The sequence below is a fragment of the Pavona decussata genome, unplaced genomic scaffold, assembly GCF_977016875.1.
Source record: "Pavona decussata unplaced genomic scaffold, jaPavDecu1.1 SCAFFOLD_188, whole genome shotgun sequence".
Taxonomy (NCBI): Eukaryota; Metazoa; Cnidaria; class Anthozoa; order Scleractinia; family Agariciidae; genus Pavona; species Pavona decussata.
In genome coordinates, this window is record NW_028145597.1 from 194,869 (window position 1) to 213,811 (window position 18,943).

General features: G+C 38.1%; 1 protein-coding gene and 1 long non-coding RNA gene across 2 annotated transcripts in view; both read right to left on the minus strand.

Moving 5' to 3' along the window:
- The window catches only part of LOC146462419 (L-fucose kinase-like), a 28,077-nt gene extending 12,971 nt beyond the window's left edge, over positions 1-15,106 (minus strand). Inside the window, exons 1-16 of the mRNA XM_085085644.1 lie at positions 14,962-15,106; positions 14,059-14,210; positions 12,870-12,920; positions 11,353-11,490; positions 10,524-10,596; positions 9,950-10,050; positions 8,597-8,677; positions 7,919-8,038; positions 6,427-6,625; positions 5,014-5,150; positions 4,005-4,121; positions 3,674-3,733; positions 1,917-2,042; positions 1,457-1,555; positions 530-678; positions 9-223 (exon numbers count right to left, since the gene is read on the minus strand). Of these exons, the coding sequence (XP_084941770.1) occupies positions 9-223; positions 530-678; positions 1,457-1,555; positions 1,917-2,042; positions 3,674-3,733; positions 4,005-4,121; positions 5,014-5,150; positions 6,427-6,625; positions 7,919-8,038; positions 8,597-8,677; positions 9,950-10,050; positions 10,524-10,596; positions 11,353-11,490; positions 12,870-12,920; positions 14,059-14,210; positions 14,962-15,052 (1,909 nt within the window). The 5' untranslated portion in view covers positions 15,053-15,106. The remainder of the gene's footprint in view (positions 1-8; positions 224-529; positions 679-1,456; positions 1,556-1,916; positions 2,043-3,673; positions 3,734-4,004; positions 4,122-5,013; positions 5,151-6,426; positions 6,626-7,918; positions 8,039-8,596; positions 8,678-9,949; positions 10,051-10,523; positions 10,597-11,352; positions 11,491-12,869; positions 12,921-14,058; positions 14,211-14,961) is intronic.
- A 1,833-nt stretch (positions 15,107-16,939) lies between these two features.
- Positions 16,940-18,943, minus strand: LOC146462420 (uncharacterized). Its single transcript, XR_014857135.1, has 2 exons — positions 17,034-18,943; positions 16,940-17,003 (listed from the first exon to the last, which is right to left on the minus strand). It is a non-coding gene; the product is annotated as an uncharacterized LOC146462420 (long non-coding RNA).

Below are 18,943 nucleotides of genomic sequence, written 5' to 3' on the forward strand. Positions count from 1 at the left end.
CTCGTTACCTTGATCTAAAACCTCCAGGATCTCCTTTTCGAAGCCCTCTTTTGCACAGCTCTTGAATAAAGGTAGAATACAGTTGCTCCTGCAGCCCCTTAGTGTATTCTCCACTTCAGTTTTGCCAATTTCAAACCACAGCTTCTTCTTCCAGCCAAACTCTGCACATGTATCGATGGTCGTCATGATATCCTTCAAGGACAACCTCAGCGACGAGCGCCACCTGAAAGCAGATGAATAATTTTTTCATATCAACAAGTTTAGAGTACAAAATAGGAAGAGCAAGGAAGAGAAAACCATTCTCAGTTGTCAAAATAGTGCTTCCAGAAGAGTCCCAACAAATAACTTGATACTTTGGCTAATGAATCCGGTTTCTGAGACGTTTGTCGATTTAGTTCATCAGCATCCCATGTGGCTTGAAAAGTGGTCTCTTAACTGAATATGCTCAACGACTGCTATTAAAGAGGGTTTTGTGCTCAGATGCACTGAATGGACATATTCGGAGTCTTCGTGGTTTATCAAAACAAACCTGTTAATCTTTTGCTGATCAGGAATCTCTGACGCTCCAGTGCTAGCTAACCACAAGATGTCATCTTTATCGGCGTCTTCATTGAGAACATCGAATGGGTGGACAACAGAAAACAGCTTTGCATTCCAAAGGCTTCTGCGGTGTTCTGGCTGAAGAAAGAAAAATACTGTTATCTACAAATAAAAATCAACGTTTAGGGATTGCGTTAGATGATCTCTCCCTTCCAAAATCTGTGGGGGATGCCAGATACGCGTGCCAAGATCCATTCATTTAACCAACGTTGTTCCACACAGTCGCGACTCGAGTCTGTATTAGGAGCGCGTTCTTTCTACGTCGATAGCAATTACCCATGCTCAAAATACTGAATTACATTCAGCGGTATATTTACATCCTACAAACTTTTCTTTGCCCTTTGTCCCACATTTGTGTACAGCCACTTTTTGAAAACAAGAGGTTCCAGTGCAAAATGGGCTACAGTGTAGGGCCCATTTTCAAAAGCCCCTAAAACGTTAGAGCCCTGAATTCTCAGGACCACGGTGGCCTCCATTGTCACGGTAGCTTACCTGGATTAGTGCTAATCGTGTTTCGAACAAGTTGCCCCTAGCCTGGTAATTTTATTAGAGTTCCCGGGTTCGTTATAGCTGGGAAAGCACATAAAATTGACCTAAAGGAAAAAAGTCTGTAGGAAGTTTACGTTACAACGCTCGAATGGATATGATGCCATGATGAAAGACCGTCTAAACTTGCATTTACACTCAAATCTGTTATTAAAAGTGGTAGGCGGTACTATCACACTAACAGGGGAATGTCTGTGGTGTAAACCATTCTTCTGACTGAACAAAACAACAGCAATCTTATCAAATGACCTTCGGCTAAGGCTGTAGTGCGAAATCGCGGCGCGCTGGACCCAAGGCAATGAACGCTTACCACTCCAATCCAGACTTCTTCTGGGTTGATTCCTGTCCCTTCGAAGAACATATTCCACGGCTTGTTGCAGTAAGTACTGGCTGGAGACGAAGACGGCATCTACCAAAAGGAACAAAAGTGAATCAACATTTCTGTTTTTTACTCTCCTTCAATGGTTATGGAAGGTCGTGGAAATTTAGAGGGCCACAAGTTCGTCAGAGTAGTTACTGTTACGTGGTATCCTCTTAAAATAAAATTTTTCCTTTCTTACCTTACGTTACCTTACCAATCTGGGCCCAGTTGCTCGAAGCATGGTTAGCGCTAACCCAGGTTAAACACCAGGACAACCTATAGGCTTTAATACCTCTTAACCAATGGTTAGCCCTAACCATGCTTCGAGCAACTCAGCCCTGCTATCAAAGCAGCTTACAAAAAGTTCCTGACAATTAAGTTCTTCTTGCCTCATAAAATTCCTCCTCACCTGCAGGCCATCGTGAACACCAAACACCACCAGAACCCGCTGAGATTTCCCTCTGAGGCCTGGGAGAGAAACATTAAAACCCAGGATACACAGATCCTTAGCGAGACTGATCCCTGAGTTTAGGCCCTGCGAAAACAAAAATGCAAAATGATGTTTTTGTACAGTGCTATTTGTGCCTCTTGGGTCTTACCTGTATAAGGCCAGTGAGAGCCACGTCAAGAAAATGTTTCCATTCTCATCGCCCACTCTTGTGAAAGTGGGCAATAGTCGGTTAAAATAAATCAATCAAAATAAAGTCGGGTCGATCGGGCACTGAGCAGCAGTAAATGAAGCATGTTATCCGATGGCCTACGATCTAGCTCTGGCATTACACAGTAGCGGTTTTTATTTATTTATTTATTTATTTATTTATTTATTTATTTATTTATTTATTTATTTATTTATTTATTTATTTATTTATTTATTTATTTATTTATTTATTTATTCACCACGACATACAAACATAGAAAGTTACAATGAATAATAGACTAGGATTACAAGTACACAAGTTTAGAGTAAATAATAATAGTAAAAGAAGTAAGAAGCGGCAAGGAGACCTCAAGAAACCCCCGGGCTTATACTGAGAGGTCTCCTCGGAGATATGTTGGGACTTTAAGACTAGTAAAGACATTGTATTGAGATTTTTTAACATACGGTGGTGGTAAGACTATAAAGACATAACAGAGTCGGACGTTTCATGCAATTAACTGAGGAAATCAAGAAGCTTTCTTTTGAAGGTGGATAGACTAGGGGAAGACGTAACTGATAATGGCAAAGCATTCCATATTTTTGGCCCTCTATAGAGTATAGTAAATTGCTTGATATTAGTTCGGCAGGTGTGAGGTCGAAAATGAGCTGAGGTTCTAGTATCATAATTATGAATTTGACCACCAGTCGGAAATAAATTAAAGGGCGAAGGCAGCAAACGTTGGTGATAGGAAAACATAAATTTTGCAATATAAAAGGAATTTACTTTAAAAATATCTAGGATATTCAATTGTGCAAATAAAGGTGCAGAAGGTGCAAGGTGATTAGAATTTGTCATAGCTCGCACAGCTCGTTTTTGAAGAAGAAAAATGCGATTTAAGTTTGTTACATAAGTAGAAGACCAAACTGTAGTACAATAAGTTAAATAGGGATAAATTAAGGTATAATACAAAGATTTTTTAGTGTTTGATGACAAAAGGAAACGAAATCTGTACATTATACCAACGGACTTGGAGATTTTCTTGCAAATATAACTGATATGCGATTTCCAGGTGAGACCTTCATCAATATAAATACCTAAGAACTTAACTTCTGTTACTTGCTTGAGGGGTATACTGGGTATACTTAATTGAGTGTCGTAAAACCAAAACCAAAGTAATTACTCTGGCCAATCGCAACAGATGTAAACAACATAACGAGCCAATCAGAATTCGAATCAAATACATGTAACTGGCGCCAAGCGCGGGAAAACGCGTGCGGCGAAAACACGATTGGTTTTGGTTTGGATTCTCATTGGTTGAGAAAGTGGCGCGAGTTTTGTTAACCAATCACAGAGCGTAGTACTGCAAAACCAAGCAAACGTAAAATTACTCTATGTTGCTGCGATTATTAAAGTACAGACAATCTAACAAAGGCAACGTCAACAACGACAAGCAATCAAATTGCAAAGCAGAAACGAAAACGAATTTCAACTTGAACAAGATTACGGTAAATAAAAACTAGTTACTGACCTTGAAATCACGAGGGGCAATTCCTGTCAAAAGACATCCTGCGCCAATAGTCACATTTCCCTAAAATCCAACAAATTAAAAATATCAGTCACGGTGACAAGTTCATGTTAAAAACAAACCAAAAATAACATCAGTGACTACAAAATCATGTAACGGCTGCCTCCTACACAGTCTCCTCCCTTCTTTACAGAATGAGTGCGAATACGAGCTAGAAGAGCATGGAAACGAGCGCGAAGCGGGGGCTTATTGGAAGGCGAAAAGCGAGGCCTAACCGCCACTGCTCGCCACAGTAACGAGCGAGCGACTGGGGACGAGGCAGATGTAACGATACCTGTAAATGACAGTGCGATACAACAGAATCTTTTCCAATGATGATCCCTTCTTCGATTATCGAATTCACCAATACAGCGGAAGGGTCCGCTCCGTCTAAGGGCTCAACCGGGCTAGCCTGTGGGGAACAGAAGTCAAAATAACCGATGTAGCAACTGAGTGAAAAGTAAGTACCTCTTCCAGCAGTGCTGCATTTGAACTGTGTAGATGGGTGCACTAGTATATCGGCGCCATTTATATCAAAATGAGAAGATTTCCGAGGATTGTCTGAAGGTCAAGAAAACATTTTTTCCCTCTTCGGATGTCTAGAATTTTAATACCAGGAATTAAGGTTCATTAATCCATGGCCGGAAAAGAAGTCCTTTTTTATCTCTCTTGAAATTCACAGAGGGAGACTCGAATCGTCGAAAGCGCAAATTCGCAACGCGCGAAGTCTCATCGCTCCAGGGGTGTGTATTTCTCAAAGTTACCCGCGAAGAGCTTTCGCGCCCGAAAAGTAATTTTCTTATCCACTTTCTACAGCTTGCCGGTTGTTTGTCGTACAAACTAACTCAGTGTGTTTCTTAATCTTGAAAACTGACTTAAAATGTTCATATTTTCAAAATTATCAAAAATTAAACTTTTGGTAATGAATTTTGTGCATGTAAAATAGTTTTCGGGTCCGAAATCTTTTCGGAAGTTTCAGAAACGCACATCTAACCTTTCGTTCAAAGACCGCGTTAGTTTGTACGACGGACAGACGCAAGAAGTACGGCCTGTTTTGCAGTCAATGTAACAGAAACAGTAATTTGAGTTTTTGTCTTAGAACATATCATTAGTAAGTAAATGAAGCTGTAATTCTATTTTCCATAGGCTTTCAAGAAAGTCCTTCGTCCGATTTATATGGCGCGGGACCGCCCGCGACTTCGTCGCTCGGGCGCCGTCTAAAAAAGCTCATAAAAAAGCTCGCGCCGCTCGCCAAACTCGCGAGGTCGACTCGTAGCAAGTCTCGATTTTCCATTGTACTTTACCTTGTTCAAACAGACGTGGGTATGCCTACTGTAATCAAAAGGAACACCACCAAACTTTTCGATGCTTGTCAGCATTTGCTGTCTGTAGCATTCTGCAGACGGGTGCATGTAGTCAAACTCCCCAGCTTCAATCACAACTGTAAAAGTACGATGAATACATCAATGGCACTATCAGTCATTTGATCATCATTCTATGAGAATGTGAACAATGCAGAAGCAAACTGAAGAAATGCTTGTAGCACTTGTTATTTTACAGAACGAAATTTGGCAAAAATTTGGTTGAGATAATATATATTATAGTTTGCAACATCTCAGGCTGGTTAACTGGATTTTTTTCGTCTTTTAATTTTTTACGCCGAAGTTTAGTAACTCATTTTAAACTTAAATGAGTTCCCATTCCTTTTGTCCTTCCTCTGGCATATAAACAGTTGATAAAACGCATACTACAACTTAAAACAAAAAACTTTTTTATGCCAGAAGAAAGGGATGTTAAACTAACGCACTCACAGATTATTCAGAAATTTCCAAACAAAAACGATTTTATTTTCATTTACAATATGCAATGTGGACTTCCACAGACACTATTAAAAATTTGGCAATTTTGTTCAACTGTGACTGTAGTGAGAATTCAATGACAAAGGCAAACTCGGAAAAAAGAAATCCAAGGATAGGAGTCGAACCTAAGATCAAGATTCTGATTACTAGTTCTACCACCTCAAGCTACAGAAGACTCGTGGGAGCTAAGGCCATTAAGCTAGGTTCTTGTGACAAACGGACTACATACTGCTAGGATTTAAATGTTGATGTATGGCATATGTGCCACACATCATTGACGGTTATATTTCCGTGGCACAGTCACAACTGCTCGGAAAACAGAAATCCGAGTGCCCCTAACAGGAGTCGAACCGATTACTCCGATAACCTGTTAGGATGCTCCACCACTGTAGTGTTCATGGAGACATCCAGGACTTCCTGAGCCCCGGAATCTGTAGGTCATGTGACTGACAAACAACTAGTGTACTGTTGTGTGAGCGAGTGTTAGTAGTTTCTGGCCTTAGTGGCCTCCAGGAGTACTATAGTGACTCTGCATGCTAGCATTAATTATTGCGTTCGACGTAGAAAGAACGCACTCCTAATACAGATTGGAGTCGAGATTGTATGGGACAGTCGATCGATCAACGAATGAATCTTGGGACGTGTATCTGGCATCCCCCGCAGATTTTGCAGGGGCGGATGACATCACGAACGAACTTGGCAAAGAGCCTAGGATCGAGATCATCGAACGTACTCCCTAATCTTTGATTATTTATAATAGTTCATTTCGGTGTACTTTATAATCATGTCTTTAAGGACGGTAAAAGAGCTTTGACCCAACGAGGAAAACATACAGTGTATAAACGGGTTTGATCGTACCTCCCTTAAGTGTGACTCCTCTCAGGATCTTCCATAGAGATGCCCTTGCAGCTCTCATCATCGTCATTTCCTTCTTTGAGCTGCATTTTGTTCCCATACGAGTGCTGCGTCCATATGAGCCGCTCCTCTCCCCATCAACAAAGGCTGACTCAGTAACATCCTCAGCCAAGCACAGAAGAATGTCGAAGAATAGTGACAACTAAATGAACAAAGGAAAACATAAAGTGACAAGAAGTGTTAGTAGGGCTTAACACTTCCCATGCTGAATGTTTTTCCTGTTGTACAATGTGCTTACCTACATTTCTGTCAAAATAATAACGGTTCTTAGAAGCTCAATGCATCGACAATGTTTGAATGGAAATTAAAAACATCATAAGCTAAAACTAACACAAGTCTAAAAAAATCACTGTGTACAAACGCAAAAATTGACTGCACATAATGTCATTCTTATATTGACAATGTCATTGTCTACAATGAAAAATGAAACAGTTGGTAAAAGGCTATTATTTAAAAAGAATGAAAAATTATCATTTATGTCTTTAAGCACGCTTTTAACGTTCAGACTAACTCTGAATTTCCGGTGGTTAGCCGCTAACTATCAGAAATTCAGTCTCAGTCTCAACAAAACGTGAACACAAAAGTGAACACAAGCTAAAGCTATAATTATGACTGCATGAAAACGATTGTACATCATGTACACATCCATGAACAATAAACAATTCAGCTCGTATCAATCCAAGAGGTACAGTATTAAAATAATAATAGATCAGAGAATTAACTCAGAAGTACAGAGTATGTTAAAAAGCTAAAGTGAAACCATGAATTTCCCACTTATAAGCAAATCTAGCCCTACTGTAGTATGGAAACGGGAGATCACACAAGGCACACACAAAATCTTTGGCCATGGCTGGAATTGAAACCACAACCTCCCGATTTGATCATCAATTGCTCTGCCGACTGGCGGGAGTAAGTCTTGGGTGATTATGGTGGTAACTACAGCGATGTGAATGTGAAGGGTACAAGTAAATGTTGTGCCGCTAGCACTAAGGACACAAAAAATTAATAAGATCAGAAAATTAACTCAGTCTGCAGTGTATGTCAAAGTGCTAAATTAAAAAAACGAGCAAGTAGAGTGTTTTATCGGGATTTAAAACCGCGAGGCACAGCCGAGTGGTTTTAGACCCGATAAAACATGTGCTGCAAGTTTTTTGAATGGCTTCAAAAACATTCCTGGAAAAGCGTGTGTCAATAGAGCTCATAACAATTATGCTTTTGTGAATGTTGGAAATAAGCATACGAGAAAAACACTTCAAACTAATGAGGAGTGTTTTATCAGCTGATAAAACACAGCATACTAATAAGGAGGAGGTTTATCGATATAAAGTCACTGCATGTGATGTATTATCGACCATTTGATAGGTCAATGAGATTATGAATTATTAACGAGTTTTTGAAGTCACACTCACACAAGGAGCAGTGACTCATGCTGTACCTGTATTGGGTCTGCTCCATTGTCGAGTCCGTAATAAGTACAAGCATCAAGAGGGGCAAACACATGCAAACTGAGGATTTTCTCTGCTGTTTTCGTATTGAAATATACCACACCACTGACCTGTCAAACAACCAATCAAAAATCAATAGGCTTAGTCTGGTATAAACAAACAATGGAAATGATACATGAAAAAATTTTAAACCCTCTGAAAGAGGCCAAAAACCTGACAAAAGCTTTGGCAATGAAATAACACAGCTCTGCAACACTTGGAATAAATTGCGCTACTTTCAAGTCAGTCTTTTAAATTTTTGTTGAAAAATAATTGGACTTTTGTTCCAAGAGAAACAAATTATACGGTACTGACAATTTGAAACGTTCAAAAATGTGTCAATAAATTGATGAAAAACAGCTATTAATAGCAAACAGGTGCAGGTGTTGATAAATAATTAACCCTTGGACAAAAGTGAACAAAAACTACACGTAGACAAGCAAGTGCTTACCCCCTCTCCCCTCCTTGTAGACATGATGCAGAAAGGTTAACACTCTAATTTCTGTAGCGTGTATTCAAAACTTGGAGAATCAGGAATACTGACCCCAAGAATTACGTAATGTGTTTATATGTAGATCAATGCAACTAATGGATGTATTTTAAATTATTTGCATCTACAGTGAACTTACCATGGGAACTTTTCCATTAACAAGAGTGCAGGTTTTTATTTCATCATCAGTTCCTTTAAAGGTGATGTCTTTAACTTTCCCCTAAAGATAAATTAAAATTAAACATATTAAATTTTTAGAAAGTTATCTGTCTGAAACCCACCCCACCCTCTCCCCCCACCCCACAAAAAATTTACATAAGTGCAGTATCACATTAAACCTCTTTCTTCACCTATCAATACTTTTAAAGCAATTTCCTGTGAAATCGCACAGAACATCACCTGATACTTAGCCAACAAGGCCATAGGCCAAGTTGGCTAAAATCAGGGGATACTCCACAAGATTGAGCAAGATAACAATAATTATTAGTAGTATTATACACCACACAAGTAAATAGTACTTTTTGCGCACGCTGATTGGCTAGCTCGGAGGTGATTAGCCAAGCACTATTCACCTCCGAGCAGCTGAAGAGAAACAAGATGGCTTACCGTTTCGCCACGGTTACTTAAGAGGAAATTATTTTGATAAATGAGAGAGCTGTTAAAAAAAATAACATAAATGGCAACAAAGTTTGGTTTGACAGCATTAAATAGTAAGTTATTTAATCTTTTCAACCTCACATTCTAAGGCGAAAAATGAAAATACTGTCTGATTACAATTCCTTGTTTACGAAAACTGCCGAGCACTAAAATTACAATGAAAACAATGGGATATCATATATTTTTCAGCATGGTTTCAACAACAAGACGAATTTCACAGAAAAATTGAAGGAATGACACTGTAGGAATTAACGGAGCTTTCTACAATAAGAAGTCCCTTACCACATCGCATGCATGCAAGATTTTAAAATTTCATACCAGTTGTCGGTATATTGTCCGAAATAAAATAATTTCTTGGTCCACTAGTTACTGAGCTTGTGTGGTATATACTAAAACAATTATTCCCCTCAGAGTCGGTGAAAGTGATGGATATTTACCTCACCGCTTTGCGGTTCAGTAAATATCCATGACTATTCACCTCCACCTCCGTGAATAGTTGTTAATTATTGTTTTATTATTCAACACATTGATAACAAAGCACAGTTTTACTGCAGAAAAGCTGGAGACAATCTTTAGTTTGCCATGTTTCTCCCTGACACATGAAGTAACGTATATCAAATATTCAGTGCACCATGACCATAAATTATTTGGGAAGTGTTGAATTATTATCAAAAATAATTTCGAATGACTATGCTTGGAGAGCATAGCATTTGTACTCTGTTAAACTTAGCTATTGGTGAGCCATTAAAGAGGGGGGTTTAAAAAACTTCTTATTTATTATAAAATACAATTTTGTAACAGCTAAATGTACACAATGTAACAACTCAATATTTACCTCCTTTCCCAGTTTTACTACCCCATGATGCTTTGCATAGTCTACTTCTCCTTGAACAAGTACCATGGTGATGCCATCAGAAAACTGTTGCCAGTCAATCCCTTGCAATTAAAAGGAAATTTATAAATTACCCTTTATTAGTTATGAGCAATTAGTATACTTTGCACCATGAGTTGTGATTGTCTTAATTTTTGTACTGTGTACTTTTAGCACTTTTCTGGGACAAAAAGGCGAAGGGTCAACCCACCAGGCCCCTTGACCTTAATCCTTCCCTAAATCTGCGGCCACCGATGACCACAACTTTACTGATTGACTGACTGAGTCATGGATGAAAATCTTGACAGATGGTGTATAAATTATTTCCATGGACAGACGTACTGAGTGAATATTTAACTGATTGACAGAAACAGACAGAAAGATGGACGGCTGATTGACTGACTTCAGAATGCATGCAAGCACATGGTTCATGTGTGCCCACTGTTTCATACTGCAAATATTCAAGAGTATGTCTGGAATAAAGCTTAGCACAAATGAGGCTGGATGTGTAAGTTGCTAAGAAAGAAACCCGGCATACTTGAGTCAGGTGAGACAGTGAGCATCATATCTGTGCTGCAGACCCAAACTCCAGGAGGAGCATTCACTGATAGCTGCAACCAAATTGAACCACTTTACATTGAGGATACAGGAGTTTAAGAATTATATATAAATTATACACTGTAGCTAACAAATCAGCCTTTAAATACAATGAATCATGTATATTACATTGCGCACAATATGTACACCTGTACTGTTAAATCACACTAGACATTTTTTTCCTTTCTTCAAAGTTAACTTTTAAGTGTATGTTACATGACTGTATAACTACAGTATGTTGTGGTTTAATTTTTTTTTCAATCAGGTGATGTATTAATTTTTTTTCTTCATGCACTACATGTATAATACATGAAGATCCACAGTCCATAAATAACAAAACTCAAATTACAAAAAAAAAAGAACATCATCATCATCATCATCATCATCATCTTTATTTGCCACAAAACACATCAATCAAAGACAAAAGTGGTCATAAAGATATGGTGAGAAGACCTCAAGAAACCTTCGGGCCTATATAAAGAGGTCACCTCGAAAACACAATAAATACAAAATGGTGCTGTGAATAAATGGAATGAAAATTCAAGATTCTTTTAATTAAAACTTGTACATTTGTTTCTTGAAGGTAGAAAAGCTAATGATGAACCAACTGGTGATTTGTATTTGGAAGAGAATTCCAAGTTTTAGGACCTACATGTAGATAAAGAACTATAAACTGTTAATATTTATCTCATCTGTTTGTTAATTAAAATAAGCTCTAGACAATATAACATGTACTGTAATGTGAATAAAATAATGGTAAAAGAACTTACCACATTTGACACAATATGCAACAGCAGGTCAAAATTAGAAACCAAAGCATCGCACAAATGTTCTTTAGACTCTTCTGTATGTTTGGCTGGTAAGGTGTTTAAGAACCTTCCACATGAACTGAATGGAAAGTCTCGACCCTGCACATACCAGAAAAATATAAAATATAATTGATATTCCTAAATAAAACAATTTTTGTATGTTGTAGTTTAATTTTTTTGGCTTAAAAATTTTCAGATCAGTTTAATTTTTATTTTCCTTTGTGCAGTTGCTGTATTAATTACCATAATTTGAGACAGAGAGAAATAAATATCAAACTGGTTTGAAAATTTTTAAAACAAACAAAAATATTTGAACCACGACATGTACATACTACACAAATGTAGTTCCAGAAAGTGTCCCTAAAAAAAATTCCCATGTACAGAAGGGATTGGAAATTCCAGAGGGGGAGGGGAGGGGAGGGAGGGAGGGAGGGACCCTCAAAGGCCAAAACATTTAAAGGAAAGTTAATGAAACTAAATTGAAATTTCGGGAGGGGTGGGGGCGGGTTGGACTGGTTCTTAGGGAATATCCATTCCATGGGGGAGGTAGGGATATTTTCGGAACTAGACAATAGGGGTATAAAACCAGAAATTATGACAGCTGGGGGCTTTTTCTCAAAAGTCACAGTAACTGAATGGGCCTGATAAGTGTCTTTGGTGATAAATGTTTCTTAACAGAAGTCAATTTTGGTAGGCTTTGAATACTAAATTTTAAAAAATCTTATAATTCTATGAAAACATTGGCCAAGTACCATGTCTGTAATCACTGTCTAATCGGCAAAAAAACATACATAAAATAAAAATATACATGATTGTATAAAAATAAAAACATAATAATAATAATAATAATAATAATAATAATAATAATAATAATAATAATGGTTTATTAACAGATCCACTGGGTGGCTCTTCCCTGTCAAATTACATTAATCACAATTACAAAATAAATCAAATTAAGTTATTTACAAATTATACAGTAGAAACAGGATTAACGGAAACCAATTACAGTAAAACTAACTAATTGCTTTGCACTCTGTTTCTTAAAAAATTCCTTGAGAGTCTTAAAAAGGTTCTGTAGTCTTTACAGTTTGTAGTAGTGTCTGGTAGATTGTTAAATAGTTTCGACGCATTATCTTGGAGAGTGCTATTTTTGGTCGGGACCACTAATCTAATTGAATTGCTTGAGCGCGGTTCCTTGGGGCATTCCTGTTTTATTACTTTAAGATAATCTGGCCAGGTCTCGGCGTTATGCAAAGCTTTAAAACATGATTTCAGGAGGTTCAGATCTCTTCTCTCATTGATTGGAAGCCATCCGATTTTTAGTACATCCCGAAACATACTTATCAGGCCCGGTAAATTACCGGGACTTTTGAGTAACAGGCCCCTTGCGCTCTGGAGAGTGGAGACCTTCCCACTAGTTAACACCTTGCCTCATTTGGAAATTTTTTTTTACAAATAATGTAAATTAAAGTACTCACCATATGCATAATAAGAATGTTGGCATTATCCAACACACTGAGGGTTAGAGTCTGTAAAAGGAAAATAAAAGCAATTTATTGCTGAGAGTTTAATTATTTTATTTTTAAATGCATCAACAATAAATTAATATATAGTTTTCAATTACTTTGTTTTCATGTTGCTAAAAACTGACTCTGTACAGTACTTTCCATTGTACAAACCTTGGTACTTTAATGTACAAGGATGATACCACCGAAATGGGTAGACCATTTTTTTGTTTGTTCAGACACACAGTGCATACAGCTGTACAATGTAGCAGTTGGTGTATACCAAGCCTCTTTGAAAGATTTAGTTACACTTTCTATCCTAAAAGTTACAAAATCTTTGACTCGTTAATATTGTTAACATCAATGGAGAAGTGGAACAAGAGAGAAAAGTCCAGAAAATCAAAAAGTCTTGAAAATCAAGGTCTGAATAATTGCTCGGTTTGGGCGAATGTGTTTACGTTAAGAGAGCAGTGGTGGACAGTGGCACAGAAAGAAAACGGTTGGTACTACAGTCAGATGAAAAGGAATTTGTCAAGGGGTTGGGAAATAAGTAAAATTAATAACCTAAAAAAACCTTTGCATAAATGGAAAAAGAAAACAACACAAGAAGGAGTTTCTAAGGAAAGGAAGTTTTATGGCAAGCATGGAAAGAGAGATCTTCAGAAACCCCTGTCCCTCTCACCTCCTCCCCATTTCTACCTTCCCTGCAACATGAATGGGTCTAATAGTTTAACATGATTCTTTAAAACCCAGACAGTTAAAAGATTTTCATTTCTCATAGGAGAAGGGTAGGGAAGAGAGAGCTGGTGGAATTTTTCCATCCAGAATTATTTTTATCAGCCCTTCCCCTCAGAATTACATTTTTTTAAAAATGTCAATGAGCCCCAACCTCTGATAAAAAAAAAGAAAAGGAAGGAAAAATTACAGCTTTGCATGAATACAAATATAGAGTTTCTGTTGTCACTTCTGATATTTTATCAAAACCAGAAGGTCATCACTCTCCTTTCCTTTCTTTTTTTTTACAAAGCCAATTTGTTTTCTTTTTCTTTTTTTTTTTTCTTTTTTGCATGCCCCATCACCCACAAAATTCCACCCCAAACTAGTCCAACCAAACCCACCTTATAAAAAATGAACTATTCCTTGTTTAAAATTATTTAAATACCTCAAAACCAGCTTTTGCACTGAGGTGTTCTGCAACAACAAGCAGAGCATTGACAGTGGCTCCACCACTACCAACTCGGGCCTTGGGATCCTCCAAGGTTAAAAGCAACACATCTTTATTGATAAACCCTTTACTTTGATGGATTTCGAGTTCTGGAAAGACAAAAAATGTTTCCATTAAATCGTAATTCAGTCATTGTCCAAAAAGTCACAGTTTAAACAGGAATTCACCCTTGACTCACTTAACCCAGGCCCTATTTAAACAAGGCTTACAAAAATGTACTTGAAATTAACAAGCTAGTTGGATACAGTTTTTAAATTCTTATCAAATTTTGAAGCCTTAAAAAAGGTCAAAAGCTTCCTCATCCCCAGAGCATGACAAAAATGAAAACACAATAGAGGTAAAACAAGGAAATTTGATTCCAATGAAAGTAGAGGTGTTCAATCTTGAATTGTCAAATGTACATTTGTAGAGGTGCTAAATGCCACCACATCATTTTCCAAAACCGAATCCCTCGCGCATCAGATCGCAGATTAGCAATTTATAACAGATTAGTCTTAAACAGCTGGGGCAGCTAACTGTAGTGTAAACTATGGCAAGATCTCTGCACAGCCCAATATATTAATTGACTGTATGTATACATTTTGCGACTAAAACTCAATTCACGCTCGCCGATTTTGGAAGAGGGTTAATAGTATGATAGTGGTGTATGTACAATCAATGCATGGGGCTGTGCAGAAATCTTTCCTAAACAACAAATTAATAATTTCTAGTTGACAAGCTGATATCTTGATATGATATGGGAAGCGTTCCTGATTAGCCAACAAAATTTTCGTGAATCTATAATTTTTAAGTCGAAAGGGGCAGCTACAACGGAGCAATATACATCATCGAATCTTCTACCTTTCTGAAATGTGTGGGCGCTGGTTTTGTTTTGACAAGTCAACACAATTGCAGTCCAAGGTTTCCTTTTGTCGTACCTATCTGTCGCCATTTTGAATGTTTTGTTCCCAATGTGCTAGGCGTAAGTGTTTCCTCTCGGAGGGCTTGGGATCCAATCTGGTTGGCAAAGTTCGGCGGGGTTCGGCGTACGTTCGGGTGTTCGTCGTGTTTAACAGTATCTACCTCTCGCTTCCTCTTCTGAAATGTTAATTGTGTTAGGGAAGAAAACCAATCAGACATGAGATAAATGAAGCGCAAGCTTTTATTAACGGCAATTATTTTTGGCAAAATAAACCAAACCAGCTGATTTCAAAGCTGACACTAACGCAATGGGGAATTTTAGTTTCTCCTCTTCCCACGTTTGATTGGTCGAGGTACAATAAGCGTTCCAGAAATATTTTGCTACCGTTCACCTGTGGATTTGTGTTTGGTCTAGATATCTGTTATTTTCCAGCTGTCCACGGTTGCATTTCTGACTTGCAGTTTGTTCTCCTTGACTGATCATGTAGCTGTCGTGTTAAGTTTTCTACGCTTCGTACAGTCGGACCTCTATTAAGCGGCCACCCTGGGGACTTTGAAAGCTGGCCGCTTAATAGAGGTTGGCCGTTTAATAGAGGTACAATATAAATTGGGTAGAAATGGAAGTCAACGTAATTTTATTGCCTCTACATAGCAAAAGCCTTGTTGAAAAGTGAACATATGTGAAGATGAATGTAAAAATCATTGAAAAAAAACATTTGGTGCTCTGTATTTGCGCATTTCAAGTCCGTGCAAAGTTCTAGCTCTAACACAAAGAGCATGTAGTCGACAACTACAGTATTTTTTAGTGTTGATTATGTACAGAAAAATATCCAAATCCGTGTAACAAAAGATCAAGTTTTACAGGCCATTTTTGCATCAATAGTCTGTAAAAAATTTAGCTCAAAATATTTCACGGACGATTTATTTAAAAACAATCCATCACTGCTGTTTACCATTGACGAGCTTGGAGTTGTATCAAGGAGATCAAGTCATTTGCCTTGCCAATAGACGGATAGGGCAAGGTCTTGGTAACCGTGAAACTGGGCAAAGTGTTAGCCTGCAGAGCAGGCGTATTTGGGGATACGATAAAGGATACGAATACTCTATGCCGCCATCTTGGATGATAAAGCTGAAAGAGGGTTGCCCCTCCTCCACTAGTCCCAATTCTCTACGCATCCAAAATGGCGGCCTTCTAACGCACCCAAAAACGCCTGCTCTGCAGGCTAGCAAAGTGTTGGAGTTGATCGGTGTCATTATAGTAGAGATTAAATTGCAGCTCTTTTAGTTATCAGTTATCACCTTCATATTATCTGCCACCATTTCGGTTGAAAAGGTAATTTGCTAGCCGCAATAGAGGTAAAAAAAACAATAAATACTAAACTTGCAACAGCAAAAAGGTGGCCGCGGCCGCTTAATAGAGGTGGCCGTTAAATAGAGGTATCGAATACAGCACTTTACTGACAAATAATTCGGGGCTTTGGAAAGTGGCCGCTTAATGGAGGGTGGCCGCTTAATAGGTGGCCGCTTAATAGAGGTCCGACTGTAGTACCATCTTCGCTAACTTAACTTCCATTTTTAACCCTCGTTGTACGGACGAATAGGAGGCAGTTAGGTCCAACAAGAACGTAGAAGACATTCGTTTCTTTTTGTCTTACCTCTGAGGTATAAGACAGGGTAACAATATTTTTTTGTTGTTGTTTTAGGTATGCGAAAGGCGTACCATTTCGACAGAAGTTGGTATGTGAAAGGCTTAGAAATTGAACCTACGGGCGCGAGTGGAGCCTCGACTCCGATAAAGGGCAGTTTCTCTTGTTGAGTATTCGTCCACCCAGGAATGAACACAATCAGCTATAACACACGAACCAATTTTTATTCGAGATAAGAAATAAAATATTAATATCCCATATCAGGAGTCATATTCCATTTGAGCTAGCCTAGCTTTATTCACGAGATATCTTATTTAACTCGACAAAAATTTCTCTCTTATGATGAAAAAATAAAACGTGTTTTACAGTCTCAATTGATTTTTATAAATTTCGTTACAGTTAATTTACAAATTAATTAACAACTTCCTCCCGAAAAGAGCTTTTCATGGTTTCTGACACGTTTTGGTTGGGGGAAAGGGGGGGGGGGGGAATACAAGCTTTGAACCTCTGTAATTCCGCTCAAAATTGACGAACATTCGAAGTTTAAAATTATGTTCATATACCTCATTAGCATCATTCAGTCTTTTCGAAAATTAAAAAAGTATGAACGTTTGTATCGATTTGTAACGACGTTTATAACTCGCCGTCATTAGAAACCTTCTCGTGTCGGTAATCTGCATTTCGATATCGAATTTATCAAATTTGAAGATTTCGTTTACGACCGTCATAGTATGAATCTTTTCTCTAAACTTTGACGTAAATAATTTGACGAAAAATACCTCCCAAAAGGCAAATTCGATGTCGATTAGATTCAAAAATTCAAAATTCTATCCTTTTTCTATAATTTTCGTTGTTAACCTCTCAGCTTATGGCGTCAGATACCATGAAAAGGTCTATTATACACACGACATCTATGTCATGTGAACTCTAAGATGATTTATTTGTAGGAAAGATTTTTGGGGAACAGAGATTTTTTTAAACATTTTTTTTTATTTTCACTTAAAGCACAAATACTAGAGTAATACAATCAAATACAAAGTTAATTACACTAACGCTTACGCTACTCACTAAATACAAAATAACATTACATTACATTCAAAGTCAGCTAGATTTAATTTATGGTGTGGTTATATAATAATATAAACCTATATAATAATTTGTACAAATACTTTTCTACATCATGTCAAATTCCTTTTTTTTACTAGAACGTCTGTATATACAATTGCATATATAACGACGACACATGCCTTAATTTACATTTTACATTGTATTTTAGAAGCCCTGGACACTGGACACTGCTATGCTATTACAGACTTTAGCAAAGGGTTCAACCTAGTGGACCATAATGTCCTTTGCTCTGAACTGCGTAATCTTGGTGTACATAATGTTCTAATTACCTGGATCGGTTCGTTTTTGACAAATAGATCGCAGTCGGTTAGAATAGGTAGTGCTACCTCGGGTCATGTTGTGCCTAGGGGTGGTATTCCCCAAGGGACTAAATTGGCCCCCTTACTGTTTGCAGTACTTGTTAATAACCTAGCCAGGCAATGGAAGATCAGGGCTAAATACGTAGACCACCTCTCGGTGGTGGAGATTATACCTAGGTGTTCCACCAGTTTTCTCCGTTCATTGCAAGAGATATTTGCACATATGCTACTGAGCATGGCCCAGTGAAGTGCAAGGAGATTTTTATTGATTTCTTACACTATAAGCCGCACCATCCTCCTCCTTTGCAACTTTCTGGGTCCGAAATCGAGCGCGTCCACACGTATAAGTTGCTTGGTGTGTATGTTACTGATAATTTATGCTGGAGCACGAACTGCGAGTACATTGTTCAGAGAGCGTGCAAACGCCTGTACGCTCTGCGCTGTTTGAAGAAGTCAGGTGTGATGGAAAGGGAGTTAGTTCTGGTGTACTCCAGTCTGATCCGTTCAGTGTTGGGATATGCCTCCCCAGTTTGGGCAAATTTGCCGGAATATCTTAGCCTCCTGATTGAGGGTGTGCAGAAAAAAGCCTTAGAGATAATCTTTCCTGGGCTTCCCTACAGGGACGCACTGGTGTCGCGGATCGGCGCGCCGCAGCATGCATTAAGTTTATCCAGAGAGTTCGGGACACTGGCGTCCTTGCTAACTTGCTACCACAGCGCACAACTGTGTCCCATGGATACAATCTACGTACAGCCACCATTAGAAAATCGTCGCGACAAATTTATTACATATAGATATTCTCAGTAAAATGTTTAAATGTTTAACGTTTCATGTTAATGTATATATATG